The 19581-nt window shown below is 40.7% G+C and overlaps 1 protein-coding gene across 8 annotated transcripts in view; it reads left to right on the top strand.

The window, feature by feature from the left end:
• The window catches only part of SNCAIP (synuclein alpha interacting protein), an 81633-nt gene that overhangs the window by 17648 nt on the left and 44404 nt on the right, over window positions 1-19581 (top strand). For 2 of the 8 annotated variants that reach the window (XM_008073179.2, XM_008073178.2), the window contains exons 3-4: window positions 16762-17630; window positions 19246-19425. The exons of 4 other annotated variants lie outside the window; for them this stretch is intronic. In XM_008073179.2, coding sequence (XP_008071370.1) covers window positions 16762-17630; window positions 19246-19425 — 1049 coding nt within the window. The remainder of the gene's footprint in view (window positions 1-16761; window positions 17631-19245; window positions 19426-19581) is intronic. 2 more of the 8 variants (XM_021706526.1, XM_021706527.1) reach the window with 2 other exon arrangements.

Raw genomic sequence — 19581 nt, 5'->3', positions numbered from 1 at the left:
TTTGAAAAAAATGTCAACATGATCAAGTTTCTGCGAGAAATGAGGCATTTTCAATCAGTTCCGTGGGCACCTAGATGTAGAAATAACCCTCTTGCTCTGTCTTTCTTGTATCAACCACCTAGGAGGAGTTCGTGGCAGGAATGCTAGCAGATGTCAATCTTTTAGCAAACTGCTGGCAGCAGAATGCACTTTGGCTAACAAGAAAAGTCTACACCTTCTTTGGAATAAGGCATCCTCCAGGGAAACTTTTGCTCAAACCTTATGTCACCTAGAATATACCCCACCAGATAAAGACATTTCTCTTTACCTTTCTAGATTATGTTGAGCACTTTCTATTTTAGATCGATTGTTGAAAGTTAACATCCATCCCTGTATGTATTAACAAGTTTTTGACCAGCTGTTCTCATTTGTTCTCTTATGTATTTATTCAACAAATATTTGTTGTGCCTCTTCTGACCCAGGCACGGAGGACATGGTAAAGAACAAGACAGACAAGGCCTCTCTGCTCACAGAGCTTACATTCTTGTAGGGGTGACCGCCAAAAGGCAAGCAAACAAATAAATAAACAGGATCATGACAGATAGTGAGAAGAGGTGGCATGAGGGAATGTGGTAGGGTAACTTGTGAGAGCTGGGGAGGAAGGGAGAACTTAGGGGGTCAAGGAATGTTAGAAGGCCCCAGCCATGGGAAACCCAGAGAAGAGTGTTGAAAGTAGAGGAACTAGCAAATGCAAAGTCCCTGAGCCAGGAAAGAGCTTGAGGAAGAAAAAGAAAAGCAGTGTGGCTGCAGCCTGGAGATCAAAATGGGGAGCAGCAGGGGAGCAGGGCAGATAGATGATGGGGTCAGACTCCTCAGGGAGTTCAGATTTTACGCGAAGTACAGCAAAGAGCACAGCCAGCAGGACTCCAATTTTTCTAAGATCCTGTGACCTGGGAAGAGGCCTCAGCGTGTAGAAATCATAATTCTCAGTAGGAGAAGGGACCTGATAAATCATCTACTCTGAGACAAAAAGCAAGCGTGAGAGTACGGATAATAGAGCAGATGGGTAAAATGTTGACAACTGAGGAATGTGGATAAAGGGCCTACAGTTATTCTTTGAACTGTTTTCGTTCTTGCAACTGTTGTAGAAATTTATTTATAATACAAAGTTTTTTAAAAGGCAAAAAAATAAAAATTCATGTAGTCCACATCCTGTCATACCTTTGAAGGTGATTCTTAGGATCTTATGACAGGCTGGTGGGGTCATCGCTTTTGTGACAGGAGCACACAGTCTCATGAGGTGGCCCATCCACAGAGCTTTTTGTTGTTTTTCAGCCAAAATCAGTGTCCCTTGAGTATCCACTCACTGATCCTATTCTTCCTTTGGAGCCACTGAGAAGAACAGTGCCTCCCAGACAAGAGTACTACTAAGTGTGTGGAGATAGCAGCCACTTTTGGTCTTGTCTTCTCCAGGTTCACATTTTCTCCACAGTTTTAAGTGCGTCCTGCTCATTCTTTTGCTCTCATGGATGCATTGCAGTTTACCGGCATCCCTTTTAAAGTGGAGCATTCAGAACCCAACCTGAGGTTGCTAGTCGTATGCTCTGGTGGAAACCAGTTAGCCCCTGGGTTTACCACACACTTTTCCTGCTTTTCCAAGTGAGCCTGTTCCTTCTGCCCACTTTCTAAGTGACCTGAGAGGAGCAGGAGAAATGCACCCTCTCTGTGGCCTTTGGAAGCCCCTCTGTGAGACATACACCCCAGGGCTCACCTCACTTCATCCCTGCACCCTAGCCAGCTCCGGTGGTGGGTTCCAAGAACAGCAAATGGCAGGTATCAGAGGCCTGGGAGCCATCTCCCTGTCCCTTCCACTAGCTCACCAATACCCACAAATCCACCTCAGAGTGCCCTTTCTTTAGGCAAAGGCTTTGATTCATACTGAAGTCTATATTTTCCCTAACAGGAATAGTATTTTAAACTGTTCTCCACTAATTACACTACACTAGGACTGGGTTTCAATTTTTTGCGAGAAAAGTGGTTTTGAAAGAAAGGATGTATGACAGAATTGGAGATACCCACAAGAAGGTGGCAGGGAGGCCAGGAACTAGGAGTGAGAGGCCTGAGAACAAACTGCCTGTACTTGGAGCAGCTGCTCAGGTGTCATGGAGGTTTCTGGGTTATTTCCTAGGTGATCAGTGTACCAGGCATTGTGTCCTCTGTAAGTAGTTTACTTATCCTCTGTAATTCTCTGAGGGAGGACCATGATTGTGCCCATTTTATTGATGAGGAAACTGGCTCCCAGAGGGTAAATAATTTACCAAAAGTTCTAAAGCTAGCAAGTAATTTGAAATCAGCTCTGCTATGTCCAGAGCCCCTGTGACTACGTTGAGTCAACTGAGGAGTAATATAGTGCAGGGAACCACATGTAGTAACCGGTTTGGGGCAAGGATTAGCAGCAAAGGAAGTTATGTGTGAAAAACTGCACTTAAAAAAGGACATGATTTGTGAAACTTTTGCACACATCCTCTTCTTAATGTCTGCTACTTGTGTGGGAAGATAAGGCAGCACAAGGCAGTGAATATTAACTCTGCTCTGTGACTTTCTCCAAATGAGGACTAAACATGCATGATGGTGACATATGGTATTCAAATAAAAACATATTCAATTTCATTGACTTAGAGTTTTGTAAAATTAATTGGACATTCAAATACACATTTGTTTGAATTCATGGTACATTAAATGTCTTGTGATTCTTTCAAAATATGTATCTGCTAAGCTCATTGTATAATTTTCTTATGAAAGAAGGCAGATAAATATTAATGCAGCTTTGCCTCTGAAAACTTAGTTGCACTGAGATTAGAAAATTCTGTTACATAATGATAAAAATGACCCTGTGATGTATTTGAGAATAGATTTTTAAAAATATAAAACCGTGAAATAATATTAGATGTTATTTATAAGGTAATGAGTAAAGGAAAATATACTTTTTAAACTTAGCGGATGGAAGATATTTTGGATGTATATTTAGAAGCATTGCAAGTTTGCTATATTTTTAGACCCTTGCATGCAAGTTTTGTGACAAATCCAGAATTTATGAAAATAAAATATATGGTGTTCTAAGATTTAAAAGACTTCAGCCAGCACCCAGAATAAGTTGACATGAAATTTATCCTGTAGACAGTGGTGTGACATGGTTGGTGATGTTAAATATATAAACCTCCTGTTTCCAATTTGCATTAAAGTCTAATGCTAAAAGCACGAGAGTGAAGATTGGGATGGCAGTTTAAATTGTAAAGCTTGCTGATTAATCCATTTCATGCAATGTAATATAAACTGGACTCCAAAGAGTAAGGAAACACGTTTTCTAAGATCTCAATAAAGAAAATGGACACTTCAACCTGATGCAGCAAAGAATCTAACATTTATGACAAATAAATCTCAGTTTACTGAACTAGAGTAAATATTTACAAATAGTAAAGCCTCTAGATGAGAGTACTTATCAAGTAAAATGAATATTTTTATTTTTCTTTAACAAAATTATAGTTATAAAGATGATACAATCTATTATTTTAAAACTGCAGTTAACCTTGCCACAAAAAACATATTACTGCATTTCTTTCTAATAATATTTTTCCTGAAACTTTTTTTTTGGTATAGTTGTAATCACAATGTGAGGATAGTCTTGCCTGCGGCTTTGTCTGTTGCCACAGAGTGTGCACAGCCATTGTTGAGATTGGACCATAGGACTTACCCATGAAAGTAGAGCCACCCCCTCTGCCCCAAGGGAGAAACCATCTCTACCTTTAATTCATGAACACTTGGTTTGTGTTTCTAAGAGGAAGGATGTAAGACAATCTAGATATAGATAGGGGCATAGGATTATAGGAAAGTTGCAATAAAACTCTGGTGGTACTGAAAATAATAAAAGGGACTGAAAGTAGCACAACTTAAATACATTTTTTTAACTTGAGTACTTCTCTTTGTTTCACCATAAATATAAGCACCACAGCACAGTGATTTTTTTTTTTTTTTTTTGAGTTGGAGTCTCACTCTGTTGCCCAGACTGGAGTGCAGTGGCCACTCCCGGCCACCGCAGCCTCAACCTGCTGGACTCCAGCAATCCTTCCACCTCAGCCTTCCAAGTAGCTGGAACTACAGGCATGCGCTACCATGCCTGGCTAATTTTTTGATTTATTGTAGAGATGAGATCTCGCCAAGTTGCCCAGGCAGAAAGTCAGGAATAAAGCTGGGCTTGGTGGCTTATGCTTGTAATCTTTGTGCTTTGGGAGGCCAAGGCAGGAGGGTCACTTGAGACCAGGGATTCAAAATCAGCCTGGACAACATAGTGAGACCCCGCTCCACAAAAAAAAAAAAAATTTTTTTAATTGACTGGGAATGGTGGCACATGCCTGTAGTCCCAGCTACTCAGGAGGCTGAGGCAGGAGGATCGCTTGAGCCCAAGAGCTTGAGGCTGCAGTGAGCCATGATCATGTCACTGCACTCTACCTTGGGCAACAGAACAAAACTATGTCTCAAAAATGTAAAAATCTAAAAAGTCAGGAATAAGACAGTATTTGAAGGAAAGAAAAGTTAGGTGAAAGGACTTAGTCTCCTCTGCTGTGTTTTGGTTTCTTTTTATTGAACTTTAAGAAATGTATCTTCCACTCCCAAAGTGATAATTAGAGAAGCCTCCTAGAAATGAGTTCAAGGATATCTACTGTAAGGAAGAATCAGAAACAGGAAGTCAGAGAGAAGCATCACTTAGGCAGAGAGGGAAAAACTGAAACATAGGGACAAGAAAGAACAGATACAGAGCCAAGTACCTTTTACTTTGTGTGGCTTCGCAGTGACTTCCTTCTCAGAAGTCTCCATCCTGTCCTAAGAGAAGTGGGTTCCCCTGCCCCATCTTCCCAGTCCAAGGCAAAAGTATGAATGCGTGTTGGAGGATGTTTCTGGTTCCAGAGCTTCCATCATGGCATCTCTGATAGCAACCCCTTCTTGCTGAAAGCATCTCCTTTTTCTTGTGTCTCCCAACAGTAAATGGGCTCTGTCTTCGCATTTCAAATGACCACTCTTTTTCTACACATATTCTCCTTTACTCTGACTCTTCCCTTTAAAAAAAAAGTCATTAAGTAAACTCAAGTAATAGAAACAAAATCCTGGAATCTTGGAGTTGAAAGCTTGTCTGAGGGGGTGAAGAGGCCTCTATCAAAGTCCCGACCCATCTTTGGCATTTGCTTACTATGGCCCTTGCGTCTCACAGTATGACCCAGCACTGGAACCAACAGCATCACCTGAGAGGTCATGAGAAATGCAGACTTCCAGGCCTCATCTCAGACTTCTGAATTAGAACCTGCATTTTAACAAGCTCAATCCCCCGGCGATTCATTTATACATGTTCAAGCTTGAGAAGCACTGACCTAGGCTGCCTAGTTGCTAGCCTATTGTCCTTGATGAAGCATGGGGATCTTTTAAAAAACACAAATCTCATTTGTCATTTTCTGCTCGAAACCAGCAATAGTTTCCCAGGATGGTTCTCACGATACGCAAAGGGAAACATTCATGTGGCCTTGGTGGCCTGAGTGATCTCCTCCTGGGCCAGCATGCTTCCCTGCATGCCATTCTTCCTCTGCCTTCTGCCTGCCAGTCACATCAGGGAACCCCCTTCAGTTCTTTAAATGTGCATGGATGTTCTTCCTGCTCTTCTTCCACCTCCAAGGTCACCTCCTGAGGGCCCCTTTATCTGATTCCTTGGACCAGCACTGTCTGCTTGATGGACGGAGTATGGAATAATAGACGCTGGAGATTTGGAAGGGTGGGAAGAGAGTAAAGGATAAAAAATTACTTAATAGATACAATTTACATTATTCAGGTGAGGGTTCTCACTAAAAACCCAGACTTCACCACTAGGCAATATATCCCTGTAACAAAACTGCACTTGTACTCCCCCCTACCAAGGTATATAATACAGTAAAATAAAAAGCTAGAGGAAAAAACAAAAAAGAAATATGTGAGCCACATGCTATATATGTAACTTAAAATTTTTCTAGTAACTAAATTACAAGGTATAAGCAAGTTAATTTTATCATAGATTTCATTTAACCCAATAGTGAAAACAATTATCATTTTGACATGCACCACCAAACACATTTTAAGTGGTTAATGGCCACAGGTTTCTACTGGCTCCTAGATTGGACGTTGCTGGCCTAGATTGGATCAGCACCCCCTCAACTCATTTCCTAGCTCCCTGTACTTTTCCTGCTCATTAAATATCTATGTTTTTAAAATGGTTAATAATGTGATACTAGTTGAATATCAGTTTTCCCTGGCAAATTAAAAACTCATTCACATGATTTTGTTCACAATGGTATCTCCAATGGTTTGATGCTGCTGCTGACTGCATAATTGAGGTATAGAGGGACAAATGGACACGTGAAGAGGTGAAAGAAATCCCTGCTGCTTTGGGTTTTATATCATAACTGAAGTATGAGACAGCTGGTATTTTGCTTCTCTTCGTTTGGTTTAACACCCTGATCTTGCAGTTATCTCCTCTTTCATCTGCACCATTAATCTCTTTCTGTTTATGGGGCCATTACATTCATCATACAAACATTCTCTCCCTCCATCTTAGAAAACAAACAAGTTCCCTCTAGGAGCACCCATCCTGTTTCTCTGCTCCTCCTCCCACCCCCCATTTAGAGCCAGCCTGCTTTAAAGAGTCATAGCAAACTCCCTCCCAGCCCTTCACTCGCTAGTCACTTTAAATATCTCCAGTATGACTTCCACGTTGTCATACTGAATGTCTCATTCATTCTCAGGCCTTCAGACCCCATCTACATGCAGCTTGCTGATCCCCTCTGCACTTGAGGCTCTTATTTAATGGCCCACTTCTTACCTGCATTTAGCTATCTCATGAAATCCTAAGGAGGAATTCTTGAATCCTCCTCCCCAGCCTATTCCTCCTCAGACTCCCCCTCAACAAACAACAGAGCTTACTGAAACATCCACTCCATTGCTGAAGCCAGATTTCTCTCTCATGTTCCACATCAATCTATCACCAGGTCCTGAGGCTTCTGTGCTCAAAGTGTATCCCCATGACATAAACGGAATGTTTGTGTCCCTTCAAAATTCACATACTGCAATCTAACGCTCCAGGTGATGGTAGCCTCACAGAGGGACTCTATTTTAGTTAACATGAAAAACAAATTATTTGTTGTGGCCAATAAGACCTCTGGAGGGGTTCTTCCCTGATAACCTCCCCCAGCTGAATTCAACTTTGATCCCTTTCACTCTCACTACTCCTCTCTAGCAGGAAGAGCTATGGAACCTGCCAGATTCTCTTCTTTAGGCATTTGCAAATGTGCTTCCTCCCACCCAGATCTTCACAAACTTACCTTTTCTCTCATTTTATCCCCTAGATTCTCACAAAATTGGCTTATTCTCATCCTCCAGGTCTTAGCTTAACTGTCACCTCCTTGATGAGGTTTCTCAGCTGTTGTCTATTCTAATACCCTCCTTGTTTCCTTCAAAGCACTTTGCTTCTTGTAGTTTTTTTATCCTTACTATATTGTCTGGGCAGGATTGTTTCTGTTTTATTCACCCTGTACACCTAGAGCCATGTGCACAGAAGACATTCAACAAATGTTTGTTAAATGAATTAACCCATAAAAGTACTATATAGCATTCAGCCAATTACTAATTACTTTAACACTCTAACCATACTTTGTTATGTTCTTGCATTTCTTGCTCGCTTTAAAAAAAAAAAAAAAGATTGCCACCTTTAATCAGTGGACAGAATTGGCAGCAGGAAGAGCAGATTCTCAGTGATAACATGACTCTAAACTTAGGCTAATGCTACCAAAAAAAAGAGAGGAGGAAAATCCTTTTGCTCAATTCTTTTAAGGAAAGTTTTTTTTTTTTAATCAAAAATGATTTTTCTAACTGTTCCTACGTAGAAGGTTCACAGTAAATGGGTTACCAAAATGTAGGCAGAGAGCACAGTTTGCATTTAGATTAAAGTGAATCTGAAATGACTATGACCAGGTTTTGCAAATGGTTTCTGGGTTTCCATTGTATCTACATGTGACCCAAATATAGAAAATGTGAATTGCATCTTTAGGGAAGAATTTAATTGTGATAAGGTGTTTCTCCTGTGTTATGGAAAGAAAGTTTTGGTCAGGGACCCTCCAAGCTGGTTGAGCAGTCAGCACGTTATGCCGTTTTCCACATTACACTTAAGTTCCTGAGTTCTCATTTATTTTCAGATGAGAACACATAAGAACTGCCCACCCATCCTCCAGAGCTGTGGAAATCTCGAATAAAATCATACATTTGCCTTGTATTCAGAAACATAAAAAGCCCCTACACAAATATATGGTATGGGCAGTTTTAAAGTATGAAATGGAAGACATTTTAGGAAAATTCCAACTCAGAAATATCATTTTAGGAATTCCTAAAATGCATTTAAGTCTTTCTGTCACTCTTCATAGCAAATGCCTGTGAAGTATACACTGATCTGCATCTGAAGACGGAGGTGCAGTAGCTCTGCCATCCATGAATCCTGGGAAGAGCCACCATCTGCTCTTCCTCCCAGTTTGCTTTGAGCTGCTGCACCTGCCTGATCCCCGCCCCTCACTGCAGTCGTGTAACTGAGTCCTGTACCTGCAACGGGAGCTTGTGTGGACGGGCCCACGGGCAGCCAAGAGCACAGGTGGACTGCAGGCCAGTGCTAGGTACTCCCCTTCTCCTCCCCTCCAGATCTGAAAGTGTGTTCCTCTCAAAATCAGACCGATTTTCACAGACTCACTGTTTTGTTTCTCATGGGAAATAGAATGCATTTAATTTTTAGCAAAAAATAAAAAATGTAGGGAACACTCTTGGACCCTAAAGACATATCCCCTTTCTTTGTTTTCTTGTTGTCTAAAGCTAATTTTCTAATGTGGACACATACTCCATATTTAGATGTAAAATAAACAGGCATTTTGGGAGCCATTTGTTGGAGACAGAGTGAAGAGGGTAGGGATTTTTCAGCCTCCCACCCGCCTGCACTGTCTGCCTCTTGTTCTCTCTTACCAAGGAGCAGTACCACAGTGTTCTTTGTCCTTGAGCGTAGATCAGCACTGTAAAACATCGCCACCTTCAGTTAAAACTGGTTAAATGTGTGCCTGCACAGACGGCCAGAAACCACACTGTGCTCATCACAAGCTCTGCTGTGTTACAGTGCTTCTATGCTTGATGACTGTCTCTGACTGTCCCTTTTCACTGTCCCTTGCTGTATCTCTCCCTCCCTCCTTCTCTCCCTCCCTCTCTCCCTCTCTCTCTCTCCTTCTCTCTCTCTCTCTTTCTCTCTCTCTCTCCATTTCCACACGGAGAGAAGGAGAAGGAGGGAAAGACAGAAAGGAAACCTGGTAAATGGACCTGGAATGAACACAAAACTTAATCCACACACAAGGTTTTGTGAGTGTCAGAATGAAGGTCAGCATACTTTTTAGATGACAGAATTGCTCTGAAACTGTGTACTTTCGTCAGCCCCTCAAATCGCTATTCTATGGAAACTGTACTTTTTGAAGCCCAAAGGTTTAAAGTTGTCAAAATATTGAGTCTGATTTCATGATGGAATATGCCTTTTGGTGAAGAAGTATCTTTTCTATCCAGGATAATAGGACTTGAGTATTTCAATGAGTCTTCACAGACAAAGAAATGGGCACAGATGGGGTGCACAGTTATGTAAGTGGGTCTCAACAATTCTGGGCCAAACTGGGAGTAATAAAACATGAATCTGACACATTTGACAACAGCTGTTTGATATCAGTAGTCACTTAAAGACAGGACATTTAGAACCCAAATCAATGAAATTTTTTCTCACAGAATTTTAACGTCCTTATGTGAATAGATCATTGTTTTTGTAATAAGGAAGTCCTCTGTACTTCCTCTTCAACTTCAAAATACCCTCGGTAAAGGGTCTGTGACATCAATGAATGAGAAAGCAACCCCATGGGAATGTTCCAGAAACACGCATTCCTCATACACGTTTGCTCTTCCCAACATAATTCTCCAAATCCAGAGTTGAACATCCTTTTCTTGGATCAGGTTTTGGTCTAATATCTAAGGGCAATACAGAGGAGAAACGAGCAAGTCACCCTCACTCAGACTCCATACCCTTCTTTTCGTGTTGTCAAGAGATTTGAATGAGCTATCTGTCATCACTTCTCACAAAACCTGAAGCGTCTGCACTAAGTGGATCCACCACGGGTTTCAGGTTACATAGGATTAAGCAAACTCCTGACTCTAACATCGACACTCCTAATCTTTCATAACATCCCTCCCTTCAGTGTGAACGTGGAAAGAAATAGAACATTAGAGAACTTAGGCGGTGTATCCTTGAAGGTGCCTAGGTCTCCCATAGCCATAGATGAGGAGTGTACTATTATGTCCATGTTAAGGCAAATACAGCTAAAGTTGACCACTCTGTTTCTCATGGAAAATAAAATCCATGTAACTTTTAACAAAAAACAGCAGGGGAGCACTATTTCACCCTAAAGATACACCCCCTTTCTTTCTCTTCTTGATGTCTCAAGCTAATTTTCTATTATGGACATGTAATGCCATATTTAGAAGCAAAATAAATAGGCCAGCATTGGGAGCCAGCATTGACGTTTGGTCTTGAAAATTGGATCCACTATTGCAACAGCAAACTGTACATTATCTTCCTAAGAAAATACTAATTTATCAGTCCTAAGAGCCAAAGAGTTGTTCTGTGTCAGCAATCAGCTTAGCCTCATAATTATAAATTTGTGAGGATCTAGTGAAAGACACGGATCCAGGAGAATTATAGTGTTTCATAGTGAGTCACTCACAGTAAAGTGCCCTGTGATTTGTAGACATTCCGTATAGTCATAGAAATGCAGGAATGCGTCAGGTCTTAGCAATTGTATAGTTTAACCCCTTCATTCTACAGATGAGGAAACTGAGGCTTAGAACTTGTCATAGGAAATAGATGAAAATACTTCAATATGCAGCACAGTCTCTAAATGTCTGAACACCATCAATAGCTCACTAACGCTGTCTTTGAAGTATTTGTCACAGTTGGTGTGCCCGAAATATGGCAAGAGTGACTCATTGTGAGAAGACTCTTATTTATTTACTATACTTTGCAGTTTTGTTCTGGCATAGTCCCTTCCTTCCTTCCTTCCTTCCTTCCTTCCTTCCTTCCTTCCTTCCTTCCTTCCTTCCTTCCTCCTTCCTCTCTCCCTCTCTTTCTCTCTTCCTTCTTTTCTTTCTGCCTCCCTCCTCCCTTCCCTCCTCTCTTCAGTTATTCATTCTTTGAAAGATTAAGCTACTGATCCTCAATATCCTCAAGGTACTGTGCTAGACAAAGGCCTGGTTATAAACCCAAGGAGGTTCTCTGAGAGGAGAAGGTGAGACAGCTGCATGAGTGAACAGAACTTCAGAGATGTCCAGTTCTAGGTAGGTACAGGTATCGTCAGGGAGAGTCAGAGGATGTGAACTGAAACGTGACACCTGAATAGAATCTTGTGAGACGGGCATGAATCCCAGGCAGGGAAGACGGCAAGGGAAAGGGAGAACAAGTCCAAAGGCAGGAGCGATGAAGGGAGAACACAGTGAATTCACCCAGAAAGGGTGAATTTAACAGTGGAGATACGGGGGGAAACAGTGATTTGGGAATCATAAGTGCTGCGATGAGAAGTTAAATTAGAAAATGAGTAAAATAACTACTACATATGCTATAAAGAATTTAGCTATCATCCTGAAAGTCAGGTTTCCCAAATCTAGTAATTTAAGTATTATTTCCACAACATGTATTATCATATCCAAGGTCTACCTTTGTTATATTTTGCCTGTGTGCCTCTTGTACTATTGTTTATTTAATATATTTTTCTAAGACACCTTACTTTATTTTTTTATTTTTTATCTTTTTTGAGTTGGAGTCTCACTCTGTCACCCAGACTGAAATGCAGTGGCTGCTCCCGGCTACTGCAGCCTCGACCTGCTGGGCTCTGACGATCCTTCCGCCTCAGCCTTCCAAGTAGCTGGAACTACAGGCGCGCGCTACCACGCCTGGCTAGTTTTTGATTTATTGTAGAGATGAGGGCTCGCCAAGTTGCCCAGGCGGCTCTCGAACCCACGGGCTCAGGCAATCCACTCACCTCGGCCTCCCAAAGCACTGGGATTACAGGATGAGCCACCGAGCCCAGCTTGACACCTTACTTTTAAACATGTTTGTATTTAAAAGAAACTTGATGTCACTGTGGTTGTAAATAAAAAACCAATGTCACTTGCAATAAATTCAAGGTCATCATTAAAATGAATGTGATGAACATAAAACATTCCTGTTAATTCTTTGTTCATGAAAGGCTCTGAGCCTGGGCCCTGCGGTCCCATTATTCTAAAGAGGGATTGTAAGTTTTGGAGAGGAGTTAAATTCAATCTAGCATCAAAGTAAGACTCCTTAAGTGAATTAGGAGGGAGAAAGGGCTTGCCAGGTGAATAGCATTTATACTCCATAAATCAGGGATACCTAGCATGATTCCTGTATGCCATCTTAGATGCTGCAGGGATGTGCATTTACACATGTGGGGAAATATTGTTTCAGGACACCCTGAGGTATTAATATTTGAGTTAATTTTGAGTGACAAAATTAGACTTATTGAAGACAGGTAGCTCAGGACTGGAAAAAGAGACCAAGGGAAGCAGGGAAAACCTTGCAGAGACTGTGGGAGAGGGTCCTGGTATGGCCCAGTCGGTTTGGTAAGTCTGAAGAAGAGGGCCTGGATTTAAGAAGGATTAAGGATAAGGCCACAGCAGGACATGGTGCCTGAGAAACGAAGGGCAGGGGTCAAAGAAAGAGAAGGGTCAAGGATGCCTTGGAGATGAATTCCTTGGGAGACTGCACGAGTAGTGCTGCGGTTATTCAGGCCAGGGTCACCAGCAATAAGTTTATGGAAGAGGAGTAGAATATGGATGTGTAGGTGAAGATGGGAGAGGGAGGAAGTGGGCAAGGGTGGAGACAGATACAGCCCCTGGCTTGGAACATGCTGCCTAGTAGGAATCCATGCAGATGCTAGGCCTGAATTCAGTGCTTGTTGAATAAATAGCTAAGTGTGATGGTCAGCAGACAATTGAAAATAACCTTGCTGAAGCTCAGAGACATTCCAAATGCCAGCTAGATTGAAAGAGATAATTGTGGCCTATAAGTCAGCAACAAATGCATGTCCATTTACTTGCTGACCATTTTAGAAAATTTGTGACATAATCAGGTAGACAGGTTTAAAGCTTATTAGACATGTTTACTTTCTTCAGATGTTAAATATGAACCCATTCAACCAAAAAGTCATTAAGAACCTACTTATGTAAAGCAGTTTTCTGGATGCTTTGAGGGACAGAGAGATAAATTACACTCAGATCCTGTTCTCATGGAGTTTGTAAAGATCTAAAAAAAGATAAAATTTTCAGGGAGTTATATTTTGTTAACATATGAAGAATTTATTCATGATTTCCAGAAAGCAAATTTAGCCTCAAAAATCTTCCTAATAATTATAGTCTGCACTTTTCTTCTTTAATAAGAATGTGGAGTGATAAGATATGGTATGATAAGAAATTCATTATAGTATTGATCTAGAGTAACGATATGAGTGAAATTTTTGGTAGATGTGAAGAAGTGAAAATGAAAATCTTACCAGTCATCAATAGCCCTTTTTCTGTGTTGTTCTTAAAATGTGCATTTGCTTATCTTAAGAGCAATAAACTAATTGAATTTTGAGTTTTGTGTCTAGCATAAAATTGCTGCTCTTATCATCCAAGTATATGATATGGCAATAAATTGGAGCCTTTATGAAAAACTCATTAAATCATCTATTTTTCATGACTTCTTTTTTCTTGACAGTCAACATATAGACAAGAAAGCACAGATCTCACCCCCAACCTAAAAAAGAATCATAGGTTTGAGGAAGTAAAGGGACAACAAGCCTAATTATTGATACTCCTTCTTCAGTTTCTAGACTCTTCTGTGGAAAGAACTGTTTTCATAAGACTCAGACAGAATTCATTTTCATACAGTGTTCTTAATGGCTCCTGTCAGAACAAAACAGCTGGGAAACATATGTTATCCATTTCCCTGTATCACTTGGAAAAAATTTCACATGTAAATAAAACCAACATAAAAGAGTAGCCCTTTGAACCCACGACCTCATATAATAGATAAATATATTGGTACAATGCACTCGTTGTATCAACCTACTAAGTTATGTGGCTTTTAAAATTTTATTACATTCTGAGATGCACATTTTCTAGAAGATCCCAAAAAATAAAGGTAACTGGCAAAATATTAGCAAATATCATACCTAATACTATGTATCTCAGAAATGTCTATAAATATATTTGTTATTGCTGTTTTCTGTTGCTGTTCGTGATAAAAGTTTTTCAGAAAATCAATGAATAAAATTAAGGGCATATTTATATTTTATAAACTCTATGTCCACTATCTCTCTGCTGCTTTGAATAAGTGACCATGTGTTCTTGAAAGAAAGAGAAAAAATCTTGGCAGAAATTTCTGGCAGACATTAATTTTTCATGGCTTTACATTTTTAGAGAGAAAGGACATATAAAAGATAGAAGACTTTTAAATTTATAAAGGACCAACTGGAATTAGTCTTTGCCTTTGCATATTTACATTTCATAAATAACTTGAGAAAATCTAGCTCTTACTGGTGATTATCACTCCTCTGAGTTTATTAACAGGACTTTTTTATCCTGTGAAATTAAACTGTAAATCCCTCAGAAGGATGCACTTTGTGCATTTTAAAAGATTTAATGTGTTGTGCAAAGTGAGATTCAAATTCACATGCTAGCATTTGTTAATTGTCTGCTCTGTGCCAAACACTGTGTAACACTCTAAGACCTAGAGCCAACAAAAGGGAAGAAAAGCAGCATCCTCAGACCATCTAGACACCTTCCTTCCCTTCTGGAACATTCTCTGTTATACATTACTTACTGGAGAGAATCCAGCCCTTCCTCCACAGCTCATAGTACTCTTTTCTTAAATTCTAAAATGCCAGAGCCAGGAAGATCTGAGAGGTGAGCTGCATAGTGCAGACCCTCTGAAACCTCATGCAAAATTGTGGTCATTTTTGGGGAAAGAACTCGCTGACAGTTATATAGCATTTAGGCTCAGAACACTCACTCTCACCCCCTTAGCTTGGTTCCAGAACGACTCTGAATCCTTTTAGAACCAAACCCAGCAGGAAGAAGAAGAGTCAGTGGTTTAAATTTAGGGAAATTTAATAATGTGAATGCCCCTTTCACCCAAGAATCAGTCATAGCCAGGGGCTCTTGCAGAAGTTACAGACCTAAGCACACATCCATCTCATGCCCCCCCCCTTTGGTTGTGCCCAATAGCAAAGAACACACACACACCACACACACACACACACACACACACACACACACACACACACACTTTGGAGTTAAATACTTCCCACCTGTTGTTTCAGAAGAGCCAAGATAGATGGGAGGTCCCTATTTGGAGGGCATGCCCTGAAATCTCACACCTTTGATGGGGAGTAGTGAAACTAAATAACAAGGGATTAGGAACGCATAAATCAGTGGCCTGCAAATTTCCAAGGGTGCTGGGTCATCTGTTGTCTAGCAGAGGAGTGTCCCAAAGAGGAAGCCACATTGTCATGGCTGAGAAAACTGTTGTTGCTCCATCTGTTTGGCCCAGGAGGAGGTACCAGGTGGCCTCTCATGCGAAGCTAACTGGGAGGAGGTGGTTCTTCTGATCTTTCACCTCCAGATGTGTCTGGCTGTTTCACTTTTCACTCCACCTCAAGTAGACACTCCCTTAAATGCAAAGCAACACACAATCTTTATCTAAACTTTGCACAGAAATAAGAAGAAAAACCTACTACTCTGCCTACTTATTTCTCTCTTTACAACTTTCTTCTCCTGTTTGTTCTCAGCTTTCTCAACAAAGGAGGGCAGCATTCCATCTTTTTTAAAAACAAATACAAACAAACAAAAAACCTACTCTGGTGTGATGTGTTAGTATATTAGTTGCTGTGTCGTATGTCAGAAAACACCATGAAATGCCCCTGCATCATGATGGTTGACTAGGATGCTTTGTCCAAAGTGGGATTAACACAACCATGACTTATTTCCCATGATCCTTTCAACCCCTGACCACTAAATTCCTTTCTGTTCTTTCCCTGAGCCACTTAATGGGACACCTAGTGAGTCACTAAATAGGTTACAGTTTGAGTTTGCTCAATATGAAATAATTTACCCTTTCTATATATGGGACTTCTTAAGCACTAGGGGTGTGTGTATATAGGTACGTGCTTCTGTGTCTATATATATCTTTTCTCTTTAAATTAGTTTGGAAGTTCATTTAACACAGAAGATCTTATCTTCTATTCCTATTTTTCAGGGTGATCACAAATATAGAAATATTGCCAGAGAGGTTGATCTATTCAGGGAATAAACCTAAATATCTCTCTGGGTTTGTTTTTCTTAGCTGTCTGCTTTTTACTATTATTATTAATTTAATTAATTTTAAGTCAGTATGTCATAACTTTCTTTTATCATTCATAGTTTTCCAATAATAATTATGAATTGTTTGTTTTATGGATATGTATTTTCTCTATGTCATCCCCGTACACAGGGGCTGAATTTGAACGTAGCTTGATTGGACCATTTCTGCCTGTATAGCCAAGATATGTTCAGCCTTCCAATTTAATAGTCTTCTCTTAATTTTTTTAAAAACAGTTTCTAACTCTAGCTGGAATTGTGGCGTCTCAACTCTTATTACAAACACACAAAAGCCCACAGGAATTGCTGATGTGTACAGTAAGTTCCGCCCAGTGAAGCGGGTTTCCCCACTGAAACATCAGCCAGAGGCTCTGGAGAACAATGAAAGTGATGACCAAAAGAACCAGAAAGTGGAGTACCAGAAAGGGGGTGAGTCTGACCCGAGCCCCCAGCCTGAAGAGCTCAGCCCCGGAGACGGAGCGGGTGGCCCACCAGGTAAGAGCTCTGAACCCAGCACCTCACTGGGAGAACTGGAGCACTATGACCTCGACATGGATGAGATTCTGGATGTGCCTTACATTAAATCCAGTCAACAGCTTGCCTCCTTTACCAAGGTGACTTCAGAAAAAAGAATTTTGGGTTTATGCACAACCATCAATGGCCTTTCTGGTAAAGCTTGCTCTACAGGAAGTGCTGAGAACTTGCCATCCAACATGGCACCATTTTGTGTTCTTTCTCCCGTGAAAAGTCCTCACTTGAAAAAAGCATCAACTGTCATCCGGGACCAGCACAAGCTCTCCACTGAAGAACCTGAGAGCTCGCCTCCTCTGGCTAAATGTAGCTCTGCCTATGAGCCTGAAAACCAGAGTAAAGACTTCCTAAACAAGACCTTTAGTGATCCACATGGTCGAAAAGTTGAGAAAACAATGCCAGACTGCCAGCTCAGGGCCTTCAATCTGCAATCCTCAGCAGCAGAAACCAAACCAGAAGAGCAGGTCAGTGGCCTGAACTGGACTAGTTCCCAAGGCCCAGAAGAAAGGAGTGAGTATCTGAAAAAAGTAAAAAGCATCTTGAACATCGTTAAAGAAGGACAGATTTCGCTCCTGGTAGGTATAACCTAGTTCAGTATATATATAAATAATCTAGAGACTCCATTTTTATCAGCTCATTAGTAACAGAACGATGGTACATTTGTTTTGGTTCTTGTTTAATCTTTACTTATGGCTTAAGTTGGGAGATGTGACCTTTTGAGTTTTAAAATTAAAAGTTAGGAGGTTAATACAAGGAAAACAAATAGCTATAAAGGAAGTCTTATTTCATTTTAACTTTGCATGAATTCAACTGGAAAAAAGACTCTTAATCTGAAACAAAAACAAAACAAAGAGAGCCCAGCACTTTCTTTAACTTGAATCTTAATGTCTTTCTCTTTTTGCTTTTCAAATGGTTCCCAAAGCTCTCACTTAGTTATTTGTGAGGATGTCAGTTTCTTGCTGATGGTGGACCTGCCAGATATGTGAACAGAGGGTCTTCTGTTTTATCCTGATCATTATTCAGAAGAGTTGGACCAGGATGTTTGAAAAGCTTTTGCAGATAGACGCTTACTCAAGAGCTTGATTGCCCTCTGACCCACATGGAGTTTTTACTTAGTTCCAGCTCTGCATGTCTAGGGAGCATGAAGAAGCTTTTCCAAAGACTCCAGACACAGAGTAGCATGATGTAAGAAACGTCTGTTCTGCTTAGGCTTAGAAAGAGCTAAACTGAAATAGCACTCCATCTGCCCGCATTCTTCTTTTCTGACTTGCAGACTTGGATCAAACAGTAGCAAGTCTGGGCTCATACTAGGATGCTAATTAAAGTCTCATTCAAGAAAATCATGGCATCTTAGCAATGTGGTTTTACTTAATGTAAAGCCATAGATTGATAAGTACAGTGTATGTGGTCTATTGTCACAAGTATTGTTATAATAGCATGATATAATTGAGTAATTTGACCAAATAAAGTAGTAATTTTTTTTCTCCTGAAAATGTCTTTTCCATCTTCCTGGCTCTTCCCCTCTAATTATCTTTGGTACAAACCTTTCTGTCTTTCCTGTGTTTTTATGTTTCCCAAATGCTAACATCTCTCATTCACCCAACAGTCTCTATCAACCAGTTCTTAGTCAGGGAACTGAATTTCACGCAAATGAGAAAACCAAAAGTATGTAGCTCCAGATACCCCCAAGAGGTTGTTCGATGACAGTGACTAGAGATCCCTAGGAGAGAACTAGTAGCAGCAGGCATCATGTACTTTGCGGGCAAAGCAAGTTCTCTACAATTCAAGGCAACGAAAACAAGTGGAGACCAGCAGTCTGTTCATTCAGCGAACTTACAGTAGGGAATTAAAACCCAACCCCGGCCTTCAAGGACTTCACAGTCGAGTGGAGGAGACTGACAGGTTACCATACATGTCATTACAGTTGTTTAGAAAGCCAGCTAAAAGCCTCCACTGCTCACTGGCCCTAGCCCTGTTTCCATGTCTCATGTGAAGATCTGTCTCTTGAGAACTCATGTTCTAAAGCATATTATAACAAAAATTAGCGGCAAGGAGCTCTGGCTTATTCGATCCCCATGGCTGCCACCGGAGCTTCTGGAAGCTCATTTCTTCTTCCCAGTGCCCAGAGCAAAACCCCCACAGCATCTTGTTCTGATTTATTGACTTAGGTTTTCTAATCTATTTGTACAGCCACACCTAGCTGCAGACAATCTAGATAAAATTCATGACGAAAATGGGAACAATCTGTTGCACATTGCCGCATCACAGGGACACGCTGAATGTCTACAGCACCTCACTTCTTTGATGGGAGAAGATTGCCTCAATGAGCGCAACACCGAGAAGTTGACTCCAGCAGGCCTGGCCATCAAGGTGACTGGTTGGGGGCTGGGCCCTCCACAGCTAGAAGTTGGATTTCTATTTTAAAGTCTTTGTGAGCTAAAGTATTGGAAGGGAGAGAGAGGAGAATGATTTGTCAAGTACACAGCAAATGAACATATTGCATTTAGGAGATTAGTCATTTCAGTC

This window comes from Carlito syrichta, unplaced genomic scaffold (assembly GCF_000164805.1).
Source record: "Carlito syrichta isolate Samal-C Ts95f unplaced genomic scaffold, Tarsius_syrichta-2.0.1 Scaffold315711, whole genome shotgun sequence".
Taxonomy (NCBI): Eukaryota; Metazoa; Chordata; class Mammalia; order Primates; family Tarsiidae; genus Carlito; species Carlito syrichta.
The sequence above is the reverse complement of the archived record's forward strand: the minus strand, read 5'-3'. Positions and strand labels throughout refer to the sequence as shown.